The sequence below is a fragment of the Cottoperca gobio genome, chromosome 24 (assembly GCF_900634415.1).
Source record: "Cottoperca gobio chromosome 24, fCotGob3.1, whole genome shotgun sequence".
Taxonomy (NCBI): domain Eukaryota; kingdom Metazoa; phylum Chordata; class Actinopteri; order Perciformes; family Bovichtidae; genus Cottoperca; species Cottoperca gobio.
This window is the reverse complement of record NC_041378.1, coordinates 11735568-11753536: the sequence shown is the minus strand read 5'-3', so window position 1 is coordinate 11753536 and position 17969 is coordinate 11735568. Positions and strand designations below refer to the sequence as shown.

The 17969-nt window shown below is 44.3% G+C and overlaps 2 protein-coding genes across 3 annotated transcripts; both read right to left on the bottom strand.

Moving 5' to 3' along the window:
- Positions 1 to 4768: 4768 nt before the first annotated feature.
- Positions 4769 to 10526, bottom strand: LOC115003593 (uncharacterized). 2 transcript variants are annotated; one of them, XM_029425447.1, is made up of 6 exons: positions 9883 to 10526; positions 8580 to 9644; positions 7273 to 7617; positions 6707 to 6771; positions 5663 to 6566; positions 4769 to 5579 (listed from the first exon to the last, which is right to left on the bottom strand). In XM_029425447.1, the coding sequence occupies exons 2-6, from the start codon at positions 8721 to 8723 to the stop codon at positions 5322 to 5324; spliced, it is 1716 nt and encodes a 571-aa protein (XP_029281307.1). In that variant the 5' UTR covers positions 8724 to 9644; positions 9883 to 10526; the 3' UTR covers positions 4769 to 5321. The 2 variants fall into 2 exon arrangements, with proteins under 2 accessions (XP_029281307.1, XP_029281308.1); XM_029425448.1 differs by having other exon boundaries at positions 8580 to 9243.
- LOC115003592 (protein SOGA3-like) lies at positions 8729 to 17375 on the bottom strand. Its single transcript, XM_029425445.1, has 10 exons — positions 16605 to 17375; positions 15744 to 15968; positions 15323 to 15481; positions 14983 to 15051; positions 14173 to 14442; positions 13716 to 14087; positions 12831 to 13493; positions 12384 to 12709; positions 11002 to 11041; positions 8729 to 8837 (listed from the first exon to the last, which is right to left on the bottom strand). Exons 1-8 carry the CDS (start codon positions 17373 to 17375, stop codon positions 12599 to 12601), a joined length of 2640 nt encoding a protein of 879 aa, XP_029281305.1. The 3' UTR covers positions 8729 to 8837; positions 11002 to 11041; positions 12384 to 12598.
- Between the last annotated feature and the right edge of the window lie 594 nt (positions 17376 to 17969).

Here is a 17969-nt window from a genome sequence, read left to right as displayed (position 1 = left end):
CGTCACACGATAAATAGACCACTATAGTCACCTCTGCCGGGCAACACCAGCTAATCCCACGAGAGCACCCCTCTCTTGTTTTGAAAGGCGAGCCTCATGGGTTGTCTTTCAAAGAGGAGATATTTGGGCCCCATTCTATTTTAATGGAGAGGTCTGAAATTCTCAAGAACCCCTTTAGGGCCCTCCCGGCTGTCCTTGATGGTCTCACCTCTTGCACTGCTACACTTATCATGCGGCATTTGAGATGGTTGTTTCAATGGACGGACACAGACACACTGATAGTTCGGACATGTGGACGAAGATAGAGTGAGCAGGACTGTGACATGAGCGACAGATGAGACATTTTTTACTTTGTAGCTAAAGTGGGTGAAAAAGTGTAGAGTGGTTGGATTCAAAATACACCTTTGGTGTAACTGGGTTGACCCCTAAATTCGTAATTTAAGCCGTCAAAACTCCCAGTAGATGAACAATAGCTTGTTGTGCTCGTTATTGATACAGGTGTTCAAGAGGAACTATTGCAGCCATGTGAATTTAAGAGGCTAATTTCTTTTAATTCTTAGATATTATTTAATATCTTATATCTGTGAGATACAAACAGAGGGCACTCCTTGTTTATTGATGTCTCTGAAAGCATCTGAAAGAACGACAAAAGATCATGACATGGCTACAAAACAGGTGTCCCACCATGCACTCACATGTCCGGTGCAGGTGGATGCCAATGAGGGAACGTCCTTTTTAAAGTAGAAGAAAAATGCAAAGCACTGTAGAACATGAAAGTACACAAACATGCATGGAGAGAAGGATTGTAAAACAGCTCAGTTTCGGGTCATCCTCCGGAACAGGGTGGTCCTGTCACTCTTCCGTCCACATTTTTGTGAGACACAGTCGCATACAAGTCGCAGTTAGCAATCTATTTTGAGTCCGTTGCAGTAGCAACTGACACATGCTGAGGATTTCAGTGTAGACCCCCCTTGAGCCCAGCTCCAATGAATGAGAGGCTTGTCAGGACAGGGATGCACGACAGGGGCAGAGGGCAGAGGGCACAGGACATGGGACAGGTGGATGTGGGCGAGAGGAGGCAGGAAGGAGCATAAGATTCACACATGCCTCAGACAACCAAGAAGACATTATGTCAGCCACTAGGGGCTTACTCACACAGATGTAACGCTCGTAAACACGCATGTATAGAACATATGTATATCAAGCTTGTCTTGATAAATAGAAGCTTTGAAGTGTAGACAGCCTGTCTCTGCCAGTGAACTTTGAATTGCCAGGGCTAAAATAAGATGAAACAGAACTAATTTTCCATGCCATTTTATCACAATAATAACAACTTGATGAAAAGTGAAGATAAGTGATACATAAAAAAAAAAATGACTTGGTTGTTTTCTCGTGGCAATGGGTTCATTTTTATTTTATCTTGGGAAAACAACAGGATGGATCCCGGGAGTGGCCATCGAGAGAAAAAATGGATAAAGTGAGGCCACGTTGTATTTATACAAGTACATAAGTCCACCGGTAACCAGGGCCTTCCAGTTGACCAAGTTGATAGCATCCACCAAGTCGATATAATCCAGAAGTTCTCAATATCCTATAGCAAGTGTTGTCAACATGTCTTGTCTTATTAAAGAGTCTCCACAGCTATCTACAACCTAAGGTCTAAGGACAAGTGCTGGAATTAATGACTTGGCTTTGTGCACTGCCAAAATGATTCATTTCCCACAAATTAATAAATATGAGGGAACAATATAATTAACTGTAGGCGCAGTATCCAGGTCTTATTATACATCCTTGGTGTACAAGCCTCCCCCCACAGTGCCAGCAGACAATTTATTTAGGTATCTGTCCATGGACTGCTCTTCTTCATGTTCTCCTCCATAGCGCTCTGCTAGTAGCAGCATGAATTCAGCCTAGCACTTCCGTCACGTTGTCACATAGACTACTGCAAGAATGAGTCCTAATACCTGGCATACTTAACATTTTAACACATTTTCCGTTCCCTTGTCTCAAAGTTAATAGGTTTTTTTTGGTCAGATGCCTGAAATAAGTTCTATGGTTAACACAAGCCTAAGAGATTTTAACCTTTTGTTCTACAACATAAAATACATTGGGTAAATACTCTTATGTCTCTTAAAAACCGCGGTTGCTAACAAGTAATTAAATGAGACTACTAAATATCATCACACTGAACATGAGTCCGCCTTTAGTTTAATGGTGGTGACGTGAGTCATGCAACCGTGGTGTATTGTATTCGTTTGTAACCTGACATTAGACATTCTTGCGATTGCATTCACCCCTAAAAATATCATAAAAGAGGTGTATCATTTGTGAAGATTATCCTACTGAACAAAACGTGTAAGTACACGTTTGTTTGCCGCAGAGCGTGTATTCTCCAATAATCCAAAATCACATGGAAAAATCCCATTGGCTTTTTGTCAAGGGAACCAGTGCAATGCTTACTTCTGGGGTCGGACTACAAAAATACATCATCCCTGCAGCACTCTATTGCGAGTGATGCTAAAAAAAAATCTGATTTCATCGTCTGGATTGAGACACATCTGTAGAAATCTGATTGGAATTAAAATCAACCCCAATGTGTTTCGAAACCGATTTGCAAAGACTGCATTTTATGTATTTTTTGCTGTCCATATTTTTTTGCTGGATATTCCAAAAAATGGTTTTGCGTTGGTAGTCTGAACAATGCCTTTACGTCACTGTAGGAAACCACAGGTGTGACCAATAACATTAACGAGTTCCATTAAGTGTCCCCGTCAGCCAATCCAGTCGTTAGCTTATAAATTACACCTGTGCTTTTCCTGATATTACACGTCAGTATATCTGCTGTGGAAAAGACCTGTTTATAACATTGATACCGCGTGTCTCCTGCTAATACTAACTATAAATCACTTTACATTACAGTTTGGTTTCTGTAAAATAAAGACCGATATGATGTTATTATTATAACAGGTTAGAGTTATATGTGAAACACAATTTGCCTTTGGTGAAATCATGGGACTCAAATGCACATTCAACCCCACACACACACACACACACACACACACACACACACACACACACACACACACACACACACACACACACACACACACACACTCACACTCACACACCATGATCAAAGCCATAAGAATAATATAAATAAGTGTGCAAAGATGGGGGTACGCGTGTGTTTGTGCAGGATTACAAAAGCACAATATAATAGTTGTGTAATGCAGTGGAGACACTCATAGAAATCTTCTGTGCTGTGATGCCAAACTATTTTTTCCGGCGTCACAGTGTGTGTGATAACGTGGTCTGCTGACGTCAGGGGAGCCATGGCTACAGTTCAGCTGTCTGCTCTCGTGTTCTCTATCTTTCTCTTTCTGTCATCTGTCTGTCTCTGCTCACATGAATATAGCCTGTCCAGTGGAGGACAGTCTATATTCATGTGAGCAGGGGGAAAAGAGCGTGTAGGGTGAGCAACAGGAGGGCAAAACATACACACCAAAGAATGCGTCTTTGGTGTTGAGCATGCAGGCAGCAGCTTGCCAAGAGTTGAGAGGGGGCCTGATGAGGACAGAGGAGGGATGGCCAACAGGACGCCTTGTTAAAATACCCTCATGCAGCCCAAGTAGGTGCCAAACTGTAAGATAGGCTCTCATTTACACACACACAAAGTGAGAGTAGAGACAGGAAGAGGTAAGAAAAGAAAAATAAGCAGAGAAGCAGATAAGTGAAAGGTACCGTCTGGAAGACCAGTGATGATAGGACAAAAATCATTATTAACAAATTGACTAATGGATAGAGGTGATAAGAGAGGACAAAGCAAACTAAACAATTTATCAACATTTGTTTGATATTATGTGCAGAAATAGCGACTGCAGTTAAGATGAAAGAGAGATCGGGAGACAGAGAGAGGAACCAACGTCCCCCTCCCACTCTTTATTTATACCCCCAAAGACAGCAGGGTAAGATTTCTGGCACCAAAACACACGTCACGCTTGCTATTTCCGTCTGAGGTGCCACATAGCACCGAGAGGTAGGGTGACAGGGATGAGGCATCACAGGGCCAAAGCACTTCCGTAGGCCCGCACAGCCTTTATGTGACATTTCACACTATGGCCACCTCTGTGTGTAAATGAACGTGTGGCAGAGCGTATTTATGCTTTTGTTTACAGTTTATTTGGTGAGAAAAGTGCAGGAGATGTATGCGTGTATAGATATAATTTTGCTCATCGCGTGAGTATGTGTGAAGCTGAGAGGGTGTGTTTCCTCACCTTCCACAGAGCAGGAGGTGTGAGGGAGGCCAGGGGTTGTTAAGAGGCGAGAAACACAGCGCTTGAAAAGTGATCCCGAATGCTACAGAATCAGTGTGTGTGTACTGCACACTTGATATGGTGGTAATTACATAACTGCTCTTGAACCAACACCTTTAATGTAAATCTAAACAATCCAATTGCTGGGTCATGTATATAAATCTCAAAAATCCCTCTTTTTAGAGGACAATCTGTAAATATTGATATATATTTATCATGCAGTTCCTCAGGTATGTTTGAACCAGTTGATGTGTTGAAGTTGGTGGACAGTTAGCTCATTTGCAACAGCAACTGCTGAGCTGCCATTGGACTGGCATGCAGAGAGATGCCTGTATCAGATAACCATAGACTTGACATGCAGTAAATCATCAACACCCTGAAATATGAACCACCGTTAATGGAACAATGCAATGCTGCAGTTGAGAAATACAAGAGTCTTGACGTCAAAGCACTGTCATATTTATTACCAAGAAAAAAAAAATACATTAAAGGCATATCATAGTCATTTGTCACAGCTGTTATTTGAACATCTTAAATATATTACTTTAACAATATGATACAGTAAAACACACTGTTGAGAATAAGCAGATTGCTGCTGGGAGCACAGCTGGGACTCCTGCTGGTGGCCAGGTTGAATTTGATTCAGCCTGGCCACCATGAGGATTAAACACATGAGCATGCACCCTTTAAACTAGGGCTGCATGCAAAATCTCATTATACAGAAAACACCTGAAATTCAATACAAAAAATAGGATGGGGGGGGGGGGGGGGGGGAGGGGGACTGCAACTAAGCAATATGTTGATGTGTTTCAGCACAGAAGAAGCAAAAAGCCACAGCAACACTGGAGAATGCTGTGTTTTTTATCTCGAACATGGTATCAAGATGAAATTAAGCGTTTCTTTAACTCTCTTAAAGCACTTTGTTTCACAGAGAAGTCCTTACTATTTACACAGAGAGAGAGGGATTTCCTGCAGGAAGGGATCAAGCTTGATTGAAATGGAAAGGTGTCACATAATGACCGTCTCAGTCTGAAGAGAATAGGAAACGAGAGGCCGGTGCTTCAGGGCGGGACTTGGGGTTCTGGTCATGGGGCTAGGGGTGCGAGCCAGCGGGCTTGGGGGACGGTACATTGGGCCTGATGGGCTGGTGATGATGGCAGTAGGGGTGCGGCCGGCCCACCTGGATGGAGGTCGCTGGTTGGCTGGCCGCGCAGGACGAGAGAAGCTGTTGTTAAGATTGGCAGGGGACGACTGGGCTGGGTTTACCTGAACAGAGACATAATGGGACATGTTAGCTTGTACAGTAAAAGTTTCATATTGTTGATGCTAAAGCTGAAAAAAAAACCTACTTGCTGTGGATCCTGTCTGTAAGCTGTGTGTCCCACTCTGGGACTGGAGCTGTACTCGTGTTGGATCTCCAGCATGTCCAGCAGCTCGATAAGTCCTTCATCCCTCACTCTGCCACAACCTGGCAACTCCTGTCCCACAAACCCACCCCTATGGATCTTCTGAGCTCCAGAGGAAGCACTTGAGACCATGTAGTCCATTTTGGGCTCTGCATGTTGAGGTGCAGGCCGTCTTGCTCTCTCCCCTTGAGCCAGTCCTCCATCTCTGTCTGCCGCGCTGTTAGCTCTGGGTCTCATCTTTGGGCTCCCCGCCACCTGTGATCTCCTCTGGGACTGCTGAGGTACCCGCTGGGACCCTTTGTAAGCTCCTCTGTGATCCTTGTGGTTCTGTCTACCAGAGTCTGATACTAACCCCCATTCTTGGCCGGGCTCTATCTCTGCTGTCAGCACGTCAAAATCTGCTTGGCATTTCTGAGTAGGCACGCGCATGGGCGCCCTGCCGGCGACTGCAGTGGCTCCCAGAGCTCGCCGCTGACAGCCAGGGGTGGGGCACTTTGGCTCCGGCCCCTGATGGGTTACCACCCCGGATTCGGTGAGCATTTTGCCCTCGTTTTCCTGAAGCATGGCGCCAAACTTCCTGAGAACAGAAGGGCTCCCGCACTTCCTATCTCCCAGGACGCCAGGACTGAATGACTTCCTGTCCGGAACAGGCGAACCAGCTGTTGCGATTGGGAGCTGTGAGCGCGGTTGTACAGCAGGAGCATCCCTTTGTCCAAGAGGGGGCTTTGCGCCTGTGTTTTCTTTGTTGGGGGAACTCTCTCTGCGGGGGGAGCTCTTCATGTGAGACACTTGGTTCTTCCTGTTTTCAGTCTCCTCAAAACTGCCCAAACACTGCTCTTGACCAAGCCTGAAACAAACCGAAACAAAATAAGATTAACAGGCGTTTCCCTCGGATGATGATGATGATGATGATGATGATGATGATGATGATGATGATGATGATGATGATGATGAAAAGGTTCATGGATAGGGAGGCAGCGCACTTACCTTTCTCTTCCAGAACTTTTTCTGATCTCCGTTTCCGGGTTCACCTTGATTGTGTCACTGAAGCGCTGAGAGAGATGGGAAAAATGTATTTAAATAACCATATCAACCTCTACGTACTATATTTAAAAGCTTTAAATGAGTGTGCTACTTCAAGATCCCTGCTGGCAATGATCCGCTCACTGTACCTTACCAAAACTTAACCTCGGCTGACCCTTGATCATCACTCGATATAGCACCGCTAACTCTCATCTACTATACTTGTATGTTGGCTGTGAGTGTATCTTCCATGTGGAACAGGAAACAGTTTAACGTTTTGGCATCCTTCCTGACTGCTTTCTCGGGAGTTGAGAAAGTGCAAGAGTTGGTAGAAGTGACCGAGTATGTGAAACTAACTCCTATCTGGTAGCCTGTCTGACTAGAAGGAACCAGCTAACTGTAATCTATATGTTTCTGACTGACCCCAGCTTTCACTCATATCACGTCCCTGTATCTGGTTTCCTCAGATGTCCAGATGCCAACATAATGATGCAAAAGGCAGTAAATGATTAAAAATTGCCTTTACTTACCACGTGGCGAGCTCCATTGTTCTTCTGGCTCATTTGCTTCCCTTGCTCCAAGTAATCCTGCAACAAGTCGCCAATCTCTGAGTTGGTGTGGCAGTAACCGTAGCCATTTTGATGACTCACGGGGTAGCTGTACCCACTGGGGCTATAGTTACAGCCGTTACTATAGTGATGTGGCACAGTTATCGCTGCGGGGTGATTCTTGCTGTGATGGCTGTGATGGCCTTTGCCATCGCCAAAAAGACCATTGCCATGGTGACCTAGGCCGCACTCCAACTCGCTGCCATTTTTCTGGTTGTCAGTAGTGATATCGTTTGCTCCTCTGCGAGCCTGGACTTCATTGTACAACTGCAAAATGAAAACAGAAGAAAACATAAGCAACTTCCTACATGTATTCACATATTGTACACAACGACATGCATAACACAGCTCAAAGTCAGGAACTGTGTTTACACAACAAACAAGTCTTATAATTATCATAAAGCATAACCTATATTTAAGATCAGCACATGTTAATCCACTTTGCACAACTATCTGTTTCCCATTGCAACCTGTAATACTCCTTTAGTATCCACTTTCAGACTGTGTGTGTGTGTGTGTGTGTGTGTGTGTGTGTGTGTGTGTGTATGTGCGTGTGTCTGTGTGTGTCATCACGTCACAGTTTAATTAGCTTGTTAACATTTGTCTATATCATTGCTCCAACAAGGCCATGAGGTTGAGCTGCCAACAGTTTATTATAGTTCACAAGCACACACACACACACACACACACACACACACACACACACACACACACACACACACACACACACATACACACACACACACACGTGCAACACATGCATATTACATCAATTAACACACACTCTAGGGAAGCACTACATAACCAGGAAACCATTAGTGTGTTCACACACCCTGAAAACGATGTCACAATGGAGTCTGTTGCTTTGTTAAACCAAACTCTATAAATAAATCTTAGAGCTGCAGCTGAAGTGCTTTTATCTTTCTTGTAAGGACCTGAATAACTCCATTCTACAGTTAAAGCGGCAGAACAGAATTAAGATGAGCTACTGCATTTAACCTCTGTTTCTACATCAGTGTAGCATTGCACAGTGTTCACTGACCCCCAACTGTCCACTAAACCACATTAAGTTCACATTGCATAAACCCACTACATTTAATGTGTCATCAATTACAATACAATGTGTGTTTTAAGTGCGAACGACAGCTTGAAATCCTATTTTTGGAAATTAACTTTGTCCGGTCTCTATGGGATTTGAAACGGTCCAACATTTTTATACGAAATCTTACCTCTTCGATTTTCTTCTGGATGTCCTGCAGCTGGTCCTCCCACTCCTGCATCTCTGAGTCGAAGTTGTCCATCAGCTCCGGCCTCTCCTGTCCCCAGCCCCGGCCTCTGTGTTCCAGCCCACGCTCCAGATCAATGGCTGCCATGACGCAGGCCGCTCAATACCCAGAGGCCTCTTTAAATGCCAATTTCCCCTTTCTCCAGTTTCACTTTCCTGTCAGAGGTCACGTAGGATTGGAAGGATCGATGGCTTGGAAACACTATAGAGACAAAGACATGGGGGGAAAAAAGTTTGCATACTTAAAAAATATATACAAAGCAAATCCTGATTTATGCTTATTATGAAAATAGTCTTTTTATGTAATTTAGCCCTAAATGTTGTGTTTCAACGTCTTCAAACAAGGCAGAATAAAACATACTATAGATCAGTGGCAATGACTTGCAGCAAGTGGAACCTATTCATTCCATTGAATTTGAGGTTTTTTACTTTATCTCTATTGTTTAAATGACTTACATCGTTGGTCACCTCACAAAGGTCAGATTTTTACGACCCTCTCCTTTCACATTCTTCCAAATTCTTAAAAGGCATGTAAGCCTACCAATGCAGCACGTGTGGACAAAAGTGTTGCATAACAGCTCTCGGTCACTTTAATCTTCATCCTGCCTCTGTATGCCTCGCCACATGGGGAAGAAAAACTTAAAAGAATGGTTCAACATCTAAATGTCCTCTGTGCTGTGTCATATCTCAGAGGCATTTAAGGTTGCACCTCAGATGATTTCCCAAACCTTGTGAATGTGGCTGAGTTAATATTCATTAATGTCACACCATGTTGTATCCCAAAGGGAGCACTAATAGCCTAACTATTATTGTAGCCCCTGGCTTTGTTGACGTTGTTGCCATCATTAAAATATGACAAGTATCCTGGTCGAAGGTGCCCGAATGTACCAGCCACTTCCCTCCCACTTGTGATGCAACAGTAGATATATTAATAATCTTGTAACTATGCATAGTAAACTGGCTGCATGGCTTGTGCGCATGGGAGAGAGATACATTTAGAGACAAAAACCTAAAAAAAAGAAAAGAAAAATAATGACAACCCAAAACTTGCTCAAAATAAGATAATTTAATATAATATATAACATTTAATTGAAAATCACCACAAGGCTAAGCATGAAAACAGTGGACTCACCATTCATGCTGTCTAAATTGTATTAATTAAGCTTATATACAATTACTTCAAAATGAAATCTCCCCATATGGGGCATTACAGCTGCCATTTCTGCCTCAATAATAGCTGTCCTTACCTTGCTCAAAATAAAAGTTTTCACTGCTCCAGTATAAATCCTCAGCCTGCTCTAGCTCCTGCGCGCTGCGCGCTCCGGCGTCTCCAACAGATTCACTACCCTCGGCGCCTAATCGTCAAGTCCCCTGTCTCCGGTGCTTCCCCCTCGCTTTTTCCTCTGGTGTGTTATGTATAACCTCGCAGACTGGATTTGAAGGGCCCCGGTTCTTCTAGTCACGCCTCGTTGTCGGCGTTAAGTCCTGATCGTTGAGCTAAAGGGTAAACAACTTCTGTTCCAGCCGGGGTACCCAGCCTTTATATCGCTCCCTACTGTTTACGTGGGCGCGCCATTGGAGCCGGTATCAAATATCATAATGTCAAATTTATTCTCCCATTTGAAGTCTCGATGGGACAACTGTCGTCACCAGCATCCTGGCTATAATTACTGGGGCTCACGGAGAGAGGGAAAGTGTTTACATAGCTATTTCAGCTGCTGCAATCTCTCGGCCAATGGGCTTCTCTGTTGCTACTCTGCTTTAGGATGCTTGGGCAGATTTTGCCTTGTGACCATGCGCCAGTGCAAATCATTTTTCCAAGGGATTTCATATGTGTGTGTGACAAGGCTAGTAATAATGTGTCATGCAGTCAATAATATCTTTATTGAAGGTAGTCACGAAGAGGAAACTGCAAGGTGGATGCCTGGCATGTTTGGCACAATTCCTTGTTGGTACTTTTTAAGTCATTAAACTTCACATGGCCTCACAAATTGTAATCTTTTACAATATTTTCTAACATAATTATCTTTTAAAAGAGTAAAATGCGTAAATTATCATACAATGTCCTGGAGTAACCCAAACCTGTGGCTGTGTTTTTGACTCATGCCTGACAGTTGCTTCTGTTCATCTGACACACCATCAATTACTAATGCCTGCCTCTAATCAGGGGTCCCACTGGGGTTTCTGACGGCCCCCCCTTAGACAAGATCTAACATTTGGCACTTGACGTTATCATCAGAATTCCTTCCAGTTCAAAGCCCCGGGATCGTCACCATTATTCCTCCACCTGTTGTTTCCCCTAATAAATGACAAATCCCTTAAGAGTTAAGGAGAAGGGATAAAAACAAACTCTATCCTTACTTTACCTTGAGGCAACAACAGCAAGATGGTACAGCAAGTGTCGTTCTGAAAAACAAGGAAGAGTTGACTGCTGTCATAACCAAGATCAAATATATTTAGTAACAAGGATAAACCAGGACATGAAGCGGCACAGAAAGGTGACTTATGTTTCCTCCCTTACATACATGTGACCTTAAGTTTCAATGTAAGCAATGCAAAAGCCTATATGTAAGGCGTAGGCTTCGTTTCAACATTGGCGGGACAAAAAACAAGTGGGGTGGAGTCTGGGGGTCATCCCCCAGGACATGTTCAGTGTCAAAACCTTCTTTACCTGCATTTCTTATGTATTTGTATGCACCAATTTATGATTGACAATTCAAAATATAATGCAGTATAGCTCTCTGTATTGCTTTCAAATATTAATTCCATGGGGCCGTTTTACAGAAATGTCTTGACTTTCATATCCTATCTTAAATGTTTGGTAACTATGGTAATTAGGTTGAGGACTTAACTTAGGAAAAAGCCATTACCGATGAGCAGTTCCTAAGTCAATGATTTTCTGCATATTCAAAACATCTGTGTTCTCTGAGATTCTGAGAATTACGTGGTAATATTTTGAGAAAGAGTTGGAATATTAAGGGAATAATGTAGGAATATAATGACAATAAAGTCATAAACAAAAAAAGAATCTACATGTCTGCTGTGAATTATGTTATTGCTCGGCTCTTGCTTAAGATGAAGCTAGAGCCAACAACGGCTAGATAGCTAGCTTAGCATAAAGACTGCCTAAACAGCTAGCCTGGCGCTCGCCAACGATAAGAAAATGAGCCTTGCAGCACCTCTAAAGGTTGTTTATTAAAATGTATTATCTTGTTTGTTTTATATGTGGAAATGTAAAAATAAAAGCCAGGCTAGACTAGCTGTTTTCCCCCGCTTCCAGTGTTTGTGCTAAGCTAAGCTAATCAGCTGCTGTCTAAATCTCTGTCTAAAACCAACATGGACGGAGCAAAGGTCCTATATGTTCTCATGAAAATGGACTTGAGCAAGCTCCATTGACCTTAGTTGAAATAATTTTGTCACACTTTATGTTCCTGAGGGGAAGAATTAACTTCTATAAGCAAACTACCTATTATAGGTTCAAACAGACATACAGTACATTCTGAAACTTCGACAATTTCCAAACACGAGGACATATCATGCGCCTCTTTGATGATTGCGGTAATGAAATACAAACATTAGATTCCATTAGATTAGATTGTTTTTGTTGTTAAATGTTCATTATTTTCACTCTGCTGCTCTACAAACATCAGATCTGTGACACATTGATAGGACAACAGTCACTTTTTATAGGCGGGATAGTATCAGCTACAGGAGTACTCGTTCACAGTCGTCACATATTGTAACTCACCTTCTTGAGGGACAGATGTGGACAGTGATGTGTTATGCATAATGTAGACTCCAGTGTTGAATCTAGCCACACTCTCTTGAATGTGACTGCAGCCTCGACAAGTGCTGAGCTTTTCCTGTGCTTTTGGTTACCTTGGCAACAAATGATGCGGGGAGGAAAGAAAAACAACAGAGCAAAAACAAACAAGGGATGATGTGAATTAAGGGAGGTGTACATCACAGAACAAAGAAAAGAGTAAAAAGAAAGACTAGTTTAAAGATGGTGGCGTAAGAGAGGGATGAGAATAACACAAGTATGAGGATGAGCAAAATGATAGGCTGGAACATCTGGGCGGAGTGACAAACCAGGAGGTTGGATTTAGTGAGAAAAGGGAAGAAACAGAATCAGCATTAAACTCCTTGAGACATTTTACATGCATCTCACAAACATGTTTAACATTCGTCTCACCGACAGTGGCTCCTCTGTATCTCTGTCCTCGAGCCTCGGCACTTCCAGTCTGTCTATGAAGCTCTGCAGTTCTTTTCGGAAGGCCTTCATCTGGGCGTTAATGCGATACAGCAGCTCATGTTCCCTGATCCTACTTCCATCTTCCTCTCCGCCATCCTCTCCTCCTCTCCTGAACATCAGGTCACCGTTCGAAACAAAGACCCTCGCCTCTGAGATGATCGTGGCCGTGTCAGCGATGAGCCGGTCAATGGTCCGAACAAGCCTCTCCGCCTCCAAACGGATGTCAGTCATTTGCTGCCTTTCGATCAGGCTGCACCGGCCAATAGGCAAGAAGCGGGACAAGGCGGAGGATGCGGCACCCTCTGGCCCAGTAGGGGTGTAGAGGCTCCTTGTGGGCGTCAGGCAACGGCTGCTTCCGTTAGTGTTTCTGACCTCGTCTGGATCACTTTCCCCACCTACAGGGCCCTCGCGTTTGCGGTGCGGTGGGAGGAGGCGGGAGGAGGTGGAGTCTTCGTCACTCTCACGGCGACCACTTGTCGCACCGCCGGCATCACTCTCTGCGTCGCTGTCACGCGGGCTGGGACGCAGGGAGAGGTGGGAGGCCAGGTCGTAGCGCTGCATATTAGAGAGGAGTACACGGTTCTCGTACTGCAGCTGCATCACCTGAATAAAGACAAAGACATGTTACTGTAATAACATCAGAATTTTACAAAATATGGAATACATGGCAACATGGTGAAGTGACTTTATAATTTGTCCAATATTTTGTTTTTTGACTAATTAGAAGAATGCTAACACGCTAAACTAGGATTGTTAACAAGGTAAATATTATACCTTATCATAACATAACATTATAATATAAGCTTATCAATTAACGTGTAATACCTTGCCACTTAGGTCATTAATCTGAAGCCTTGCTGCCTTTAACTCCTCCTGCAGGGCTTCTGCCTTCGCTCCATCAATCCCTCCACCTCCACCCCCGTGCCTGCCGCCTCCCTCATGGGTGCCGGCTTTGAACCGTAACTTGTTCAGTTCAGTGGTCACTCTCTTGTTTTGATCTTCAACATCAGCTAGGTTCCTCCTCAGCAGCTCTGCCTCGTCTTCCACCAGCTGCAGCTGCTGCCGGAGCTCCGTCAGATCCTCACCAAGGCCTCGCCCTGAGCCCGACCCACCCATCGCTCCGCACCCATCGCTTCCTGCACCCTCTCCTTCACCACGGATGTCGTCGAGCTCGGCCCTCAGCCCACGGTTCTCAACCTGTGAGGTAGAGGGAGAAAATCTCAACACTCAAATGACTCCCGCTGACGTAATACTCCCTTTATGTAGCCTTATCTGCTCCTACCTCCAACTCCACTATTTTCCTCCCCAGGATGTTGGCCTCCTCCTCCACCAGCCGGAGCCGGAGCTTCAGCTCTGACTCACGGGTGGTGGGCGGGCCCCCAGCCTCTCCTTTAGGATGGGTGCTGTCCAGCTCTCCATAGAAGGAGCGGTACTTCTGCAGCTCTTGCTCTAGACGGTCCTTCTCTTTGTCAATCTTAGCCGTCTTTTTTCTCATAAGCACCGCTTCCTCTTTGATGAAAGCTAGCTGGCACTTGAGGTCATCGTTGTCCTCCTGGAGCACAGAGACAACACAGACTGTAAATACTAAAGTGTGTTTAAGAAGAAAACGGTTAAAACTTAATCCTGAAGTTCAAAAAGTTGGTCTACGCAATAAGACATGAAGCCGGAAGGATTTAAGATTAAAGAGGAGATTTTGTAGCACAGTCTTTTCAAAGCCAAAACGTTATCTATCATTGGACCAGGAGGATGTTTGAAGTCCTGCTAAGTCTAAAGTAATAGCTAGAGCTCTTCAAACTCTCAGCTTTCATTTACATATACTTTCTTTTTCAAATAATGGGAGCGCTTGCTTTGGTCTGTTGAGGCCCCTAGCTGAAAAGCAAAAATGTTTGACTTGAGAACATTACATGAGGATGTGATCAAAGTCTTACTGTTGACTTCTGACAAATATTTACCAAGATGGCCAAGAGAAAACAATACATTATTTAAGCAGGACAGCAGATGATACTTAGAAAGATACTTACTGGTGAGTATCTCCATTGCTTTAGGCAACATGATTCAAGAAGAAAGAAAGGTGAGGGTGAAAACCTCTTACCTCTGTAGGAGTCTGTGCTGATTTCCTGTCTGTCTTCTGGGTGTCCTTGCTTCCTCTTCTCTTTTGAGACTGTTGAGACAGATTACAGAAAAATTCCATTTTGTTTTCTTTAAACAGTAAATTCGTACCATTTAAACTCTTTGTGGTGGTTTACAGCTTTTTGTACAACTATTCCTCCACATGTAATATGAGGCAAAGCATTTACATCCTAAAGTGCACTATACATAGACACAAAGGTCCCAGGCTTTATGATAATAGCTTAATCTGAACATCAAATTGAATTATTTTGTGCTTATCTTTGTCACATGATTTAGATGAATGTGGGTACTTGTTTTCTTACCTCTTTGGTTTTGTCTACTTCATTCTGCAGGGCTTGTTTGGTCACTTCCACCTCTATGAGTTTCTGTCTCAGTTTCTCATTCTCCTCTTCTGTCTTCGTGCGCTTCTCCTCCACCTTTTCCAGCTCGTGGTGCAGCCTCACAGACACATCCTTCGCTACCTGCGTTGTTTCATAGATATATTTTCACTCCAACTTCGGGGATTTTCATGTTTGATCATTACTTGTAATTAAGTTTCTTATCTTTGGGGTTTTCGTACTATTTCAAAACAAAATAACTCCATATAAATATAATTTATCAACCAGTTAAATGCATAGGAGTCAAAGCGACAACCATGGCAGTGACTACATTAACAGCTTCCACACACATCCTGCTCCCAGACAGACACACAGATAGTCGAGCACCTTCCCCTCCCCTTTGCACCTTCAGGTCCTGCTCCAGACTCCTGAGCAGCTCCTCATCGATCTCTCCCGTCTGGGCGTAGCGCAGCTTCTTCCTCTCAGCCTTCCTCAGACGATACTGCAGGATCCGGCAGTTTTTATTGGCCCTCTCCAGCTCACGCCTCATCTCCTGCAGCTGACACGTGTCTTCTTCGTAGAATGTGTCCCGCATCTCGTCCATCTCGGTCCTCATCTCCTCAATTTCACACTGGCAGGTGCATAAAGATTATATGTCACAGTTATGACGTGGTTTAAGATTAAGACCAGCTAATCTCTGCTGGTTTGTGGTTTTTAGAATCTTACTTTTGACTCCACCGAGTCAGTAATGGCTGTTTTGGACTTGGGCCAAATATAGTAGGAATTTAAATGTTGCTTCAATGCTGTCTTCTATGCCAACATGGTACATATAAACATCCACATTCAAGCTGTCGACTCCTTGGTTGTCCCTTATTTTAACACAAGATATCATTGATCCTATCAGATCGATACCAATGAGATCAATAACCAATTAGTCATCAGCAGCTGGTGTATTTTCAACTTAGGTCTTAGCTTTATGTTATGTGAAGACATGGAGGATGTTCAACAGACTAATCAATTGATGTTTACTTATCTAGGACACGGCAAACACAATATTTAGTAGAGTGATGTGGCCCCAGGGTTTTGATGGGCCCTCAGGCTTCAGATAGGCCTACAAACATGGATTTTCTCTCATCCTAATGTGACACAAATACATGTCGACTGTTTTGCGGTGGATTCCAGTGAGGTGGCACATTGTATGTGTTATCTAAATCATCCTCAGCTGATGACAAAACACCAGCCTACATAAAACCAACATGTTACAAACCTTGAGATCATCATTTTCGTCAAGCAGCCTCTCCACCTCGTCTTCAAAGGCCTGGTCCTGCTGTGTCACGGACCCCGCCTCTGTCGCCTCTGCAGCCGGTTCCGGCTCTCCCACAGCGGCCTCCTCTGTCCACATGTTGTCTGTCTTGGTTTGCATCCTCGCACCGCTTCTTCTCAGTCTCTTCTTCAGATGGAACTGTATGAGTTCAGCCTGTAAGCATCCCCCTTTCCACAAACCCAAACCAGCGAGGCCCGCGCCGCAGCCTACAGACGCGTCGCTTCTCTCTCCGCTCCGGCCGCCTCCCTCTCCGGGTTTCTTCTCTTTCTCTGTCACGGGAAAGGAAAACGAGGCTTTGCCGGGTAACACACGCTGAGAAGAGTCGCCTTTGAGGCAGGGCAGGAGTAAAACGGAGCGGCGGGCCGATGCTGATGAATCTGTCGGATCTTCCCCGAAAGCATCCGCCCTGTTTGCTCTGACTAGATCAGCTTCAGCACCATCCGGGTGAACAGCTGCCCCGCCGCGCCGCTCGGGATCCCTCTCTCTTCCGTCAGCGGACCTCAAATTGTCTCTCACCCCGATGTTTCTGGTCCTTCCTGCGGGAAGAGGAGATCTGCACCTGCCTTGGTGTCTCGGAGCTCGCTTGGTTGCCCCTTCCTGGGCTGTAGCCGGCAAGGGAGCCCGGTGCTGCCCCCTCCTCCTCCCTGCGCTATTGTCTGCTGATGATGTTGACGATGGTGGAGGATCTGCAGCGCCACCGGCGGCAGGCTTCATTTTCTGCTACACTGAAACTCCAAACATGGGCTGTAATTTGTAGTTGTTTTTTTCACGAGTTAAAATAGCTGCACAGAAACTATAAACTTATTCAATTACATAAGCTTAGCCCTGTTAAGTGTAACAATCATACTTAAGAGAGTTTTAACTTCGAGGAAGATGCCACTAGATGCCGCTTTTTTGCAACTGCCGTCATCATCCAGACCCATAACTTTACAAGGGAGGTGCACTTGTTATGTCCAGGACCATTAGAAACATGGACTGTATCCTGCTGGACCGACATCCACTGGCCGACATATTTATTTTAAAAGTCCAAACTAATGCATTTTCACAGAGAGCTCCACATAGTGGGTGAATTCTTACCGCAGAGCATTAAGTAGAGTCGCTGACACAGGGCACCACCAGGCACTGCAAGGGCACTGGCCATATGACGTGAATGTACGTCAAACCAGGAAGTGAACGGCCATCCCCACCTCTATCTTTCTCTCGCTCTCTCAAATTCAAATAAGTTTTTATTGGTATGGCTAATTAAGTAGAGTATTGCTTAAGCAGGTTGCACAAGGTTTACAATGTAAGTATAACTATATAGAATAA

Coding starts and splice junctions, on each gene's coding strand:
- LOC115003592 (XM_029425445.1), bottom strand. CDS start 17,375: ATGAAGCCTGCCGCCGGTGGCGCTGCAGATCCTCCACCATCGTCAACA. Junction 15,969..16,604: donor ACGAAAATGATGATCTCAAG/GTTTGTAACATG, acceptor TGCACCTGCCAG/TGTGAAATTGAGGAGATGAG. Junction 15,052..15,322: donor AAGTAGACAAAACCAAAGAG/GTAAGAAAACAA, acceptor CTGTCTCAACAG/TCTCAAAAGAGAAGAGGAAG.
- LOC115003593 (XM_029425447.1), bottom strand. CDS start 8,723: ATGGCAGCCATTGATCTGGAGCGTGGGCTGGAACACAGAGGCCGGGGC. Junction 7,618..8,579: donor TCCAGAAGAAAATCGAAGAG/GTAAGATTTCGT, acceptor TTCATTTTGCAG/TTGTACAATGAAGTCCAGGC. Junction 5,580..5,662: donor ACAGACAGGATCCACAGCAA/GTAGGTTTTTTT, acceptor GTCTCTGTTCAG/GTAAACCCAGCCCAGTCGTC.